The following is a 12386-nucleotide window of genomic DNA, read 5'->3' as shown; positions in this document are numbered from 1 at the left end:
CACGACTTGCCTCAAGAATTAACATTGTGTGCTTGAACAGCCGGGGGAAAAAAATAAACAGCCGAACATCAAAACTAACAAAAACGTCACAATTGTCGTCATAGTATATGACCGAACTGTTTCGACTGGGAAGCATGCGACAGGCTTCATAAAACACATCTTCATTCACTCTGGCATGTTCTTACATAAGGACAACTAAGGTTACTGGGCGCCAGGCAACCATGCGGAAGGCTGCATTTTCAGGGGGGGGGGGGTAAAGAAATATCCATGAACTTTGGACTGGATTCAGCTAGAATCACCCCTTTGTTTCGTTGTCATTGACAGTCCAGTCAGTGTGGTGTTTGGTCCTCTTCCAAGAATCAGCTGAACAAACACTACACGTGGAACAGCTAGCTAGTGCTAATGGCTAATATACATCCATGGCAGCTAGCTAGTGCTAATGGCTAACATACATCCATGGCAGCTAGCTAGTGCTAATGGATAACATACATCCATGGCAGCTAGCTAGTGCTAATGGATAACATACATCCATGGCAGCTAGCTAGTGCTAATGGCTAACATACATCCATGGCAGCTAGCTAGTGCTAATGGCTAACATACATCCATGGCAGCTAGCTAGTGCTAATGGCTAACATACATCCATGGCAGCTAGCTAGTGCTAATGGCTAACATACATCCATGGCAGCTAGCTAGTGCTAATGGCTAACATACATCCATGGCAGCTAGCTAGTGCTAATAGCTAACATACATTCATGGCAGTTCGCTAGTGCTAATGACTAACATACATCCATGGCAGCTAGATTGTGGTAATAGCTAACATTCGTACATGGCAGCTAGCTAGTGCTAATGGCTAACACATCCATGGCAACTAGCTAGTGCTAATGGATAACATATGTCCATGGCAGCTAGCTAGTGCTAATGGATAACATACATCCATGGCAGCTAGATTGTGGTAATAGCTAACATTCGTAGATGGCAGCTAGCGCTAATGGATAACATATGTCCATGGCAGCTAGCTAGTGCTAACGGCTAACTAAGTCCATGACTACACAAGGAGAGGGTCATGTTCTGTAAGAGACACAGCAAAATGCTTTGCAAAAGAAAACAACAATCTGTGTTTTTATTGGACAAGTTGAAGTAGTACCTCTCCATTTTAGTTCATTTCAATGCATTTTCTTCTTAATGAGCATGACCCAGATGATTTGGGAGGTATTAAGTAAAGGGTAATCAGTAACTGGGCAGGTTAAGAAAAGAGGCCTATACACATAATATTGCTGCTCCCCACACACGGGGGCCTCATTTCTTCATCTGAAGCACCAGTTCACCAGAGTTCAGTTCATAGTTTACCTTGAGGTCCCCACAGAGAGGTGTTTTCCTGTTAGGTTACCTTGAGTTCCCTGCACTGTGACCGCAGCCAGCCATTGATAAAGCCCTGAAGTACCTCCTTGTCCACTCCTCGTTTTCTCCCTACTCAACTATGACCTACATGCAGCACAAGAGCAGCCTTTTCCCTGTGTGTGTGTGTGTGTGTGTACCTTGAGGTCCCGGCACTGTGACTGCAGCCAGTCGTTGATGAAGCCCTGGGGGTCTCTGGCGAAGCTCAACATGAACTCTCTCTGGGTCTTCAGCTGGTTGATGGTCTCTATGGTCTCATGGATCTACAGGGGAAAAAGGAGAGATCGAGGGTCAAGCTTAGTTCAACATTTAAATACACTATTGTCTTGAAGGCGTCTGCATGCTTCCCAGCCGAAACAGTTCAGTAGAGGTCGAGCATATATGACAACATTTTGTGACGTATTTGTTCGTTTTGTACTTCGGTGAGTTTTTTCTGGACGCAAGCCGAAGTTTGGAGCCGACTTCTACGCTCCTTCGTCGGTGATGGGTCAACAGTAAGGATTCTTCAATCAAGTATTTGTTGTCATTCAACGATAGAGGACTCGTTATCATGCAAAAAAATGTTTTATCGAAAAGTACTGCATCAAACATCTGAAAATTACACGACTAAGATCTCGTCGCAGAAAAACAAAAATGAATGACAGATTTCTTGAGTTCTTAAGATTAATTCTGACTATTTTGAGGAAACGTATACTGACACTCGTTCGGTTCGTCTAGGCGCCAGCCGAACTGAAGCACGCTGACGCCTTTATGGATCTGAACGGGAAAATACTGCAGGATGGACGTCCAAACCAAGATGGATTAAGCAGAGTTACTTTGCTTTGTACAGAGACGAAAATGAAGGCCCTATAAAATCTGTGATGCAGAGATCACGGACGGAATCCAGACAAACGACATCCAGAAAAAAAAAAAAAAGGAATTCAACAATATATTGTACTTAGTCGGGAAACAGGTAAATGTATTGAACATTTATTAGCCCAAATTCATCATAACACATGAACAGAATGCCCCTGCCTGTGTAAGGGTGCACACGTCTACCATTAGCGATGATAGTAATGAAAACAGTCAAGGTAGACGGAAAGGCTTTGTCAAAAACCTTCAGTTAAACGTTAACTACAGACGGCATTTAGACAGGCAGCACAATTCAGAGATTTTGTTTTAGTAATTGATATTTTGACCCCCCCCCCCCCCAAAATAAAATCACCTCCAAGATCTGATGTGATTGGTCAAAAGACCAATTAGTGGGAAAAAGATCAGAAGTGGGCTGCCTGTCAAAACGCAGCCATAGTAGCTTATGTTTATCTGGCAGAATGATATCATGATTATTTTCATCAATCCAGTGGGTATTTGTTTTGCAAACTCTACCATCATGTGTGCTAGAAACACAGCAGCCTCTTGCTAGGCACACACTGGAATTAAAGGGGAACTACACCAAAATAAATAAAAAAATATCAGTTTTTCCCCAGACCTCAAAAGTGGTCTCTTGATGTGGTTTTAAGCGTTTTTGTGCACTTCCACCATCAAATTTTGTTGTTTACCTATTAACTCCCAGAGTCGATGTCGGCGCCTAATTATCTAATCAACATAATAAAATAATAATGATATATTTTTTTTTTGTTGCATTGGATGAGTCTCAATCCACCAATTTTGCACTTCCGCATCTGCGGTGAAAGAGCTTGAGCGGTGTTTGTCAGACTACATGAGAACGTCTTCTCACAAAATCATCAGTAGTGTCTGAACGGCCTACAAAACTATTATGACGCCTCTATGGAGAGATGAGACTCCCACGATTGGTGTTCTCCGTTTTGCTCTACATCCCCCACAAGCATCTTGGGAATTGTCTGAAGTCGGTACAGCCGTCCCAACAGTTTGGACTACATACTAATATGATCCATCTGTGGTCCACAGGCCTCACAAGACTCGTCTGAAGGGTCCCCGGTACGAGATGATGTTTTAAGGCATGACCTTAAAACAATTACATGTAGTTTAGTAGGATACCCCCCCCCCCCCCCCCCAGCTTAGACAGGGCTTAGATTTATGGGCTTAAAAAAAATAAAATAAAAGGTGCTAATTTAAAAAACAATTTTAAAAAAATACCTTGGGAAAAACTGAAACCTGGAAAAACAAAACGGAGAAAACCGAATTTGGGGAAAATAATAAATCAGACAACAACAAAAAATTGAATAGGGCCCTAAACAATGCAAATGAATAGTTCTTAACATTTTTCCAGATTTAGCCAGCCAACCAAACTTCATCTGTAGTCCCTGTGGTAGAACATTATGTTATCTAGTGCTCCTCACTCAGTAGAGTAGTACTGTGACAGTTGTCTTGTAAATTTGCTGTGTTTCATTGGCCTTTGCCCCAGCAGCTAGCCAGGGTCTCTCTGACCTTAGTCTGCACTAGTTACCTCAGCTCTGCTCTCTCTACAATCACAGCAATGAGACATGCAGCCAATGCTGGGTGTGTGTTTGTGTGTCAGAGTCCATCCTGTGGGGTCTTGTTCTCGGTCTGTATTAACAGTCAGAACTTGAAGTAGGCTGCTGGAAGAGGAGAGGGGGAGGAGGGCTGTCTATTTGTTATTTGATTTCAGGTTCAGTCAGTTTCTGTGTACAGTCTGTTCCTAGTTCGCCTCTATTTTTCCACTCTTCCACCGTCTGTACAATAGCAGAGATGAAGAAAAAAAAAAGAGAATGTGGAAGGTCAGCTGTTTATTGCCTCAGTCACACAGCCTCAGAATAGCTTACCATAAGTTGTAGGTTAGATTCAGTCCCTTGAAAATCACTGTACCCTTCACTGGACCCTTCAACCATAAGCTCCATACATACCTTGTTGTCCAGGCCAGCGATCTCCTGCTGGCTGGCGGTGGATAGGAGGAAGGAGTTCATCTGTGTCTTCAGAGTGTCGTCCACCTCCACATCGATGTCATAGCAGGCCGTCTTCTTCTGGTCGTTGGGATCCACACTGTAGACACACAGAGAGGAGTTAGATCATGCAGTCTTCCATCTGTAGAGACAGAATTGGGTTAGTTCCAGATTGTGGTTTCTTGCGGTCACGCTGCACATCTCAGAAGAGTTCCATCTCAAATGAATGTGCTGTTCCTGAGATATAATTCAACAATTCCGTTGGCATCGAGATCTGATCTGAGCTTCGAGTTATAAAAAAAAGGGCCCGGAGTTTTTCCCCCTGACCACGCAAACACTCTGGACCCTAGTGACGAGGCCTACCTGGTGACATGGTTAATAATGGGTTAGAGGTCCTACCTGATGACATGGTTAATAATGGGTTAGAGGTCCTACCTGATGACATGGTTAATAATGGGTTAGAGGTCCTACCTGGTGACATGGTTAATAATGGGTTAGAGGTCCTACCTGGTGACATGGTTAATAATGGGTTAGAGGTCCTACCTGGTTAATAATGGGTTAGAGGTCCTACCTGGTTAATAATGGGTTAGAGGTCCTACCTGGTGACATGGTTAATAATGGGTTAGAGGTCCTACCTGGTGACATGGTTAATAATGGGTTAGAGGTCCTACCTGGTTAATAATGGGTTAGAGGACCTACCTGATGACATGGTTAATAATGGGTTAGAGGTCCTACCTGATGACATGGTTAATAATGGGTTAGAGGTCCTACCTGGTGACATGGTTAATAATGGGTTAGAGGTCCTACCTGGTTAATAATGGGTTAGAGGTCCTACCTGGTTAATAATGGGTTAGAGGTCCTACCTGATGACATGGTTAATAATGGGTTAGAGGTCCTACCTGATGACATGGTTAATAATGGGTTAGAGGTCCTACCTGGTTAATAATGGGTTAGAGGTCCTACCTGGTTAATAATGGGTTAGAGGTCCTACCTGATGACATGGTTAATAATGGGTTAGAGGTCCTACCTGATGACATGGTTAATAATGGGTTAGAGGTCCTACCTGATGACATGGTTAATAATGGGTTAGAGGTCCTACCTGATGACATGGTTAATAATGGGTTAGAGGTCCTACCTGGTTAATAATGGGTTAGAGGTCCTACCTGGTGACATGGTTAATAATGGGTTAGAGGTCCTACCTGGTGACATGGTTAATAATGGGTTAGAGGTCCTACCTGGTGACATGGTTAATAATGGGTTAGAGGTCCTACCTGGTTAATAATGGGTTAGAGGTCCTACCTGATGACATGGTTAATAATGGGTTAGAGGTCCTACCTGGTTAATAATGGGTTAGAGGTCCTACCTGGTTAATAATGGGTTAGAGGTCCTACCTGATGACATGGTTAATAATGGGTTAGAGGTCCTACCTGGTGACATGGTTAATAATGGGTTAGAGGTCCTACCTGATGACATGGTTAATAATGGGTTAGAGGTCCTACCTGATGACATGGTTAATAATGGGTTAGAGGTCCTACCTGATGACATGGTTAATAATGGGTTAGAGGTCATACCTGATGACATGGTTAATAATGGGTTAGAGGTCCTACCTGATGACATGGTTAATAATGGGTTAGAGTCCTACCTGATGACATGGTTAATAATGGGTTAGAGTCCTACCTGGTGACATGGTTAATAATGGGTTAGAGGTCCTACCTGATGACATGGTTAATAATGGGTTAGAGGTCCTACCTGGTTAATAATGGGTTAGAGGTCCTACCTGGTTAATAATGGGTTAGAGGTCCTACCTGGTTAATAATGGGTTAGAGGTCCTACCTGATGACATGGTTAATAATGGGTTAGAGGTCCTACCTGGTGACATGGTTAATAATGGGTTAGAGGTCCTACCTGGTGACATGGTTAATAATGGGTTAGAGGTCCTACCTGATGACATGGTTAATAATGGGTTAGAGGTCCTACCTGATGACATGGTTAATAATGGGTTAGAGGTCCTACCTGGTTAATAATGGGTTAGAGGTCCTACCTGATGACATGGTTAATAATGGGTTAGAGGTCCTACCTGGTTAATAATGGGTTAGAGGTCCTACCTGATGACATGGCTAATAATGGGTTAGAGGTCCTACCTGGTTAATAATGGGTTAGAGGTCCTACCTGGTTAATAATGGGTTAGAGGTCCTACATGGTTAATAATGGGTTAGAGGTCCTACATGGTTAATAATGGGTTAGAGGTCCTACCTGGTGACATGGTTAATAATGGGTTAGAGGTCCTACCTGGTGACATGGTTAATAATGGGTTAGAGGTCCTACCTGGTTAATAATGGGTTAGAGGTCCTACCTGGTTAATAATGGGTTAGAGGTCCTACCTGATGACATGGTTAATAATGGGTTAGAGGTCCTACCTGGTGACATGGTTAATAATGGGTTAGAGGTCCTACCTGGTGACATGGTTAATAATGGGTTAGAGGTCCTACCTGGTGACATGGTTAATAATGGGTTAGAGGTCCTACCTGGTTAATAATGGGTTAGAGGTCCTACCTGATGACATGGTTAATAATGGGTTAGAGGTCCTACCTGGTGACATGGTTAATAATGGGTTAGAGGTCCTACCTGGTTAATAATGGGTTAGAGATCCTACCTGATGACATGGTTAATAATGGGTTAGAGGTCCTACATGGTTAATAATGGGTTAGAGGTCCTACCTGATGACATGGTTAATAATGGGTTAGAGGTCCTACCTGATGACATGGTTAATAATGGGTTAGAGGTCCTACCTGATGACATGGTTAATAATGGGTTAGAGGTCCTACCTGATGACATGGTTAATAATGGGTTAGAGGTCCTACCTGATGACATGGTTAATAATGGGTTAGAGGTCCTACCTGATGACATGGTTAATAATGGGTTAGAGGTCCTACCTGATGACATGGTTAATAATGGGTTAGAGGTCCTACCTGATGACATGGTTAATAATGGGTTAGAGGTCCTACCTGATGACATGGTTAATAATGGGTTAGAGGTCCTACCTGATGACATGGTTAATAATGGGTTAGAGGTCCTACCTGATGACATGGTTAATAATGGGTTAGAGGTCCTACCTGATGACATGGTTAATAATGGGTTAGAGGTCCTACCTGGTGACATGGTTAATAATGGGTTAGAGGTCCTACCTGATGACATGGTTAAAAATGGGTTAGAGGTCCTACCTGGTGACATGGTTAATAATGGGTTAGAGGTCCTACCTGATGACATGGTTAATAATGGGTTAGAGGTCCTACATGGTTAATAATGGGTTAGAGGTCCTACCTGATGACATGGTTAATAATGGGTTAGAGGTCCTACCTGATGACATGGTTAATAATGGGTTAGAGGTCCTACCTGATGACATGGTTAATAATGGGTTAGAGGTCCTACCTGATGACATGGTTAATAATGGGTTAGAGGTCCTACCTGATGACATGGTTAATAATGGGTTAGAGGTCCTACCTGATGACATGGTTAATAATGGGTTAGAGGTCCTACCTGATGACATGGTTAATAATGGGTTAGAGGTCCTACCTGGTGACATGGTTAATAATGGGTTAGAGGTCCTACCTGATGACATGGTTAATAATGGGTTAGAGGTCCTACCTGATGACATGGTTAATAATGGGTTAGAGGTCCTACCTGATGACATGGTTAATAATGGTTTAGAGGTCCTACCTGGTTAATAATGGGTTAGAGGTCCTACCTGGTGACATGGTTAATAATGGGTTAGAGGTCCTACCTGGTGACATGGTTAATAATGGGTTAGAGGTCCTACCTGGTTAATAATGGGTTAGAGGTCCTACCTGGTTAATAATGGGTTAGAGGTCCTACCTGGTTAATAATGGGTTAGAGGTCCTACCTGGTGACATGGTTAATAATGGGTTAGAGGTCCTACCTGATGACATGGTTAATAATGGGTTAGAGGTCCTACCTGATGACATGGTTAATAATGGGTTAGAGGTCCTACCTGGTTAATAATGGGTTAGAGGTCCTACCTGATGACATGGTTAATAATGGGTTAGAGGTCCTACCTGATGACATGGTTAATAATGGGTTAGAGGTCCTACCTGGTGACATGGTTAATAATGGGTTAGAGGTCCTACCTGGTTAATAATGGGTTAGAGGTCCTACCTGGTGACATGGTTAATAATGGGTTAGAGGTACTACCTGATGACATGGTTAATAATGGGTTAGAGGTCCTACCTGATGACATGGTTAATAATGGGTTAGAGGTCCTACCTGATGACATGGTTAATAATGGGTTAGAGGTCCTACCTGATGACATGGTTAATAATGGGTTAGAGGTCCTACCTGATGACATGGTTAATAATGGGTTAGAGGTCCTACCTGATGACATGGTTAATAATGGGTTAGAGGTCCTACCTGATGACATGGTTAATAATGGGTTAGAGATCCTACCTGGTGACATGGTTAATAATGGGTTAGAGGTCCTACCTGATGACATGGTTAATAATGGGTTAGAGGTCCTACCTGGTTAATAATGGGTTAGAGGTCCTACCTGGTGACATGGTTAATAATGGGTTAGAGGTCCTACCTGATGACATGGTTAATAATGGGTTAGAGGTCCTACCTGGTTAATAATGGGTTAGAGGTCCTACCTGATGACATGGTTAATAATGGGTTAGAGGTCCTACCTGATGACATGGTTAATAATGGGTTAGAGGTCCTACCTGATGACATGGTTAATAATGGGTTAGAGGTCCTACCTGATGACATGGTTAATAATGGGTTAGAGGTCCTACCTGATGACATGGTTAATAATGGGTTAGAGGTCCTACCTGGTGACATGGTTAATAATGGGTTAGAGGTCCTACCTGATGACATGGTTAAAAATGGGTTAGAGGTCCTACCTGGTGACATGGTTAATAATGGGTTAGAGGTCCTACCTGATGACATGGTTAATAATGGGTTAGAGGTCCTACCTGGTTAATGATGGGTTAGAGGTCCTACCTGGTTAATAATGGGTTAGAGGTCCTACCTGGTGACATGGTTAATAATGGGTTAGAGGTCCTACCTGATGACATGGTTAATAATGGGTTAGAGGTCCTACCTGATGACATGGTTAATAATGGGTTAGAGGTCCTACCTGATGACATGGTTAATAATGGGTTAGAGATCCTACCTGGTGACATGGTTAATAATGGGTTAGAGGTCCTACCTGATGACATGGTTAATAATGGGTTAGAGGTCCTACCTGATGACATGGTTAATAATGGGTTAGAGGTCCTACCTGGTTAATAATGGGTTAGAGGTCCTACCTGGTGACATGGTTAATAATGGGTTAGAGGTCCTACCTGATGACATGGTTAATAATGGGTTAGAGGTCCTACCTGGTTAATAATGGGTTAGAGGTCCTACCTGATGACATGGTTAATAATGGGTTAGAGGTCCTACCTGATGACATGGTTAATAATGGGTTAGAGGTCCTACCTGATGACATGGTTAATAATGGGTTAGAGGTCCTACCTGATGACATGGTTAATAATGGGTTAGAGGTCCTACCTGATGACATGGTTAATAATGGGTTAGAGGTCCTACCTGGTGACATGGTTAATAATGGGTTAGAGGTCCTACCTGATGACATGGTTAATAATGGGTTAGAGGTCCTACCTGGTGACATGGTTAATAATGGGTTAGAGGTCCTACCTGATGACATGGTTAATAATGGGTTAGAGGTCCTACCTGGTTAATGATGGGTTAGAGGTCCTACCTGGTTAATAATGGGTTAGAGGTCCTACCTGGTGACATGGTTAATAATGGGTTAGAGGTCCTACCTGATGACATGGTTAATAATGGGTTAGAGGTCCTACCTGGTTAATAATGGGTTAGAGGTCCTACCTGATGACATGGTTAATAATGGGTTAGAGGTCCTACCTGATGACATGGTTAATAATGGGTTAGAGGTCCTACCTGATGACATGGTTAATAATGGGTTAGAGGTCCTACCTGATGACATGGTTAATAATGGGTTAGAGGTCCTACCTGGTTAATGATGGGTTAGAGGTCCTACCTGGTGACATGGTTAATAATGGGTTAGAGGTCCTACCTGGTTAATAATGGGTTAGAGGTCCTACCTGATGACATGGTTAATAATGGGTTAGAGGTCCTACCTGATGACATGGTTAATAATGGGTTAGAGGTCCTACCTGATGACATGGTTAATAATGGGTTAGAGGTCCTACCTGATGACATGGTTAATAATGGGTTAGAGGTCCTACCTGATGACATGGTTAATAATGGGTTAGAGGTCCTACCTGGTTAATAATGGGTTAGAGGTCCTACCTGGTGACATGGTTAATAATGGGTTAGAGGTCCTACCTGGTTAATAATGGGTTAGAGGTCCTACCTGATGACATGGTTAATAATGGGTTAGAGGTCCTACCTGGTTAATAATGGGTTAGAGGTCCTACCTGGTGACATGGTTAATAATGGGTTAGAGGTCCTACCTGATGACATGGTTAATAATGGGTTAGAGGTCCTACCTGATGACATGGTTAATAATGGGTTAGAGGTCCTACCTGGTGACATGGTTAATAATGGGTTAGAGGTCCTACCTGATGACATGGTTAATGATGATGGGTTCTGGAGGCATCAGGAGAGCATGGAGACGCTGGGGGATCTCAGAGAACTTCATACGCTGAGTCTCAAAGATCTAGAACAAAATACATAAAAAAAGAACCTTATTCATTTACTCAAGAACTGGACATGCTTTGTATGTTTCAGCTTTGGACAGTTAATAAAGATCGCTATTCGTTGGAGGTCTACAGTGTGTTTAGGCTAAGGACAATATTCCTGGCCCATTTACCCTTAACCATAAAGATTATAAAATGGCAAATTACATATAACCACCAGGTTATATAACTATGCCTCAACATTACAGATACAAACGTCGGGAAAAGATACTCTCCCTAAGAAAGCCGTGTTATCTTCCAGCTGTGAACATAGGAGAATGTTGTGTACTGGTCCCGCATGGGAATCGAACCCACAACCCTGCCGTTACAAGCGCCATGCTCTACCAACTAAGCCACATGGGACCACGTGCTCCTCACTGACCTGCTGCAGGTCGTTGTCACAGTTGATGTACTCTCTCACCTGCTGCAGGTACTTGTCACAGTTGATGAACTCTCTCTCGTGGGGGTCCTGCAGCTTGTGGGTCTTAACATACTGCCAGAGGGCCTGGATGATGACCGGCCTGGTCTGGGTGTGGATCCCCAACATACGGGCCAGGCGAGGGTCCAACTTGAACTGAGGGGGCTGGGTAAAGGGGAAGGTATGGAGAGGTGAAATTAGCAGTGACATTTACACCATCAAATTGAAAAGTCTCTGAAAAGAGACTCAAATGACAAGAATGTATTTGGGAGAGATATAGAAAGGCCCTGCTGCCAAAACCACCTGGTTCATATTGAATTCAATAAATACAATTTAAAAAATGAACAGAACATCAACATGACACCATTTAAAGTGGAACTGACAGTGTTTTTTGTTTTTTTAAATCAACATTAAATCATATAGAAATCTGTTCATATATATGATGCCTTTGTTTACATTCTGAAGCAAGCACAGACACGGTCATTTACACATTTTCAGAAATTCATAGAATGTTTGGGAATGACGTTATAATCAGGCATTTGAGAAAGTTCTATAGCAATATAGAGCGGGAAAGTGACCGTACATTTGGACAAATAATAGACACCGCAGGCAATAAAACCTAATAAAAGCCTGTCTTGTCCAGGACCAGACTCAGAGCGGTGAATCATAGCCAATCAGAGCTACAGTAGGCCTATATGCAAATAAGCCATTTGCCATACGGTCCTGCCATCATTCACTTTGAACTGGACTGTGTGTTCACAGGCAGAAGAAACAGCATGACTTTAGATCATTAAAAAAAAAGCATTTGGCAAAAGCCACCTGAATGGATTTCTGCAAATATGTAAATACCACGGGAGTCCGCTTAGATTTGGGAACTGTACAGTCCTATTGATCAAACAACCATGAAAAAGATATGCTCCGTCAGTCAGTTGCCTAAAAACATAAACAACAAGATCAACAACTAATGTTAGCCAGAGC

General features: G+C 42.7%; 1 protein-coding gene, 1 long non-coding RNA gene and 1 other non-coding gene across 14 annotated transcripts in view; all 3 read right to left on the bottom strand.

The window, feature by feature from the left end:
• The window catches only part of LOC106566194 (SWI/SNF-related matrix-associated actin-dependent regulator of chromatin subfamily D member 1), a 38960-nt gene that overhangs the window by 2729 nt on the left and 23845 nt on the right, over positions 1-12386 (bottom strand). For both annotated transcript variants that reach the window (XM_045691959.2, XM_045691960.2), the window contains exons 7-10: positions 11412-11573; positions 10874-10971; positions 4221-4356; positions 1536-1658 (exon numbers count right to left, since the gene is read on the bottom strand). In XM_045691959.2, the coding sequence (XP_045547915.1) occupies positions 1536-1658; positions 4221-4356; positions 10874-10971; positions 11412-11573 (519 nt within the window). The remainder of the gene's footprint in view (positions 1-1535; positions 1659-4220; positions 4357-10873; positions 10972-11411; positions 11574-12386) is intronic.
• On the bottom strand, positions 4363-10867 carry LOC145859575 (uncharacterized). Of its 11 annotated transcripts, none has more exons than XR_014379820.1 (3): positions 10638-10867; positions 6062-10601; positions 4363-5719 (listed from the first exon to the last, which is right to left on the bottom strand). It is a non-coding gene; the product is annotated as an uncharacterized LOC145859575 (long non-coding RNA). The 11 variants fall into 11 exon arrangements; XR_014379812.1 differs by having other exon boundaries at positions 4363-6033; positions 6090-10601; XR_014379819.1 differs by having other exon boundaries at positions 4363-6197; positions 6270-10601.
• trnat-ugu (transfer RNA threonine (anticodon UGU)) lies at positions 11280-11355 on the bottom strand. Its single transcript has one exon. It is a non-coding gene; the product is annotated as a tRNA-Thr (tRNA).

Source organism: Salmo salar, chromosome 12 (genome assembly GCF_965601325.2).
Source record: "Salmo salar chromosome 12, fSalSal1, whole genome shotgun sequence".
In the NCBI taxonomy this organism is placed as follows: Eukaryota; Metazoa; Chordata; class Actinopteri; order Salmoniformes; family Salmonidae; genus Salmo; species Salmo salar.
This window is presented reverse-complemented; position numbering and strand designations above follow the sequence as displayed.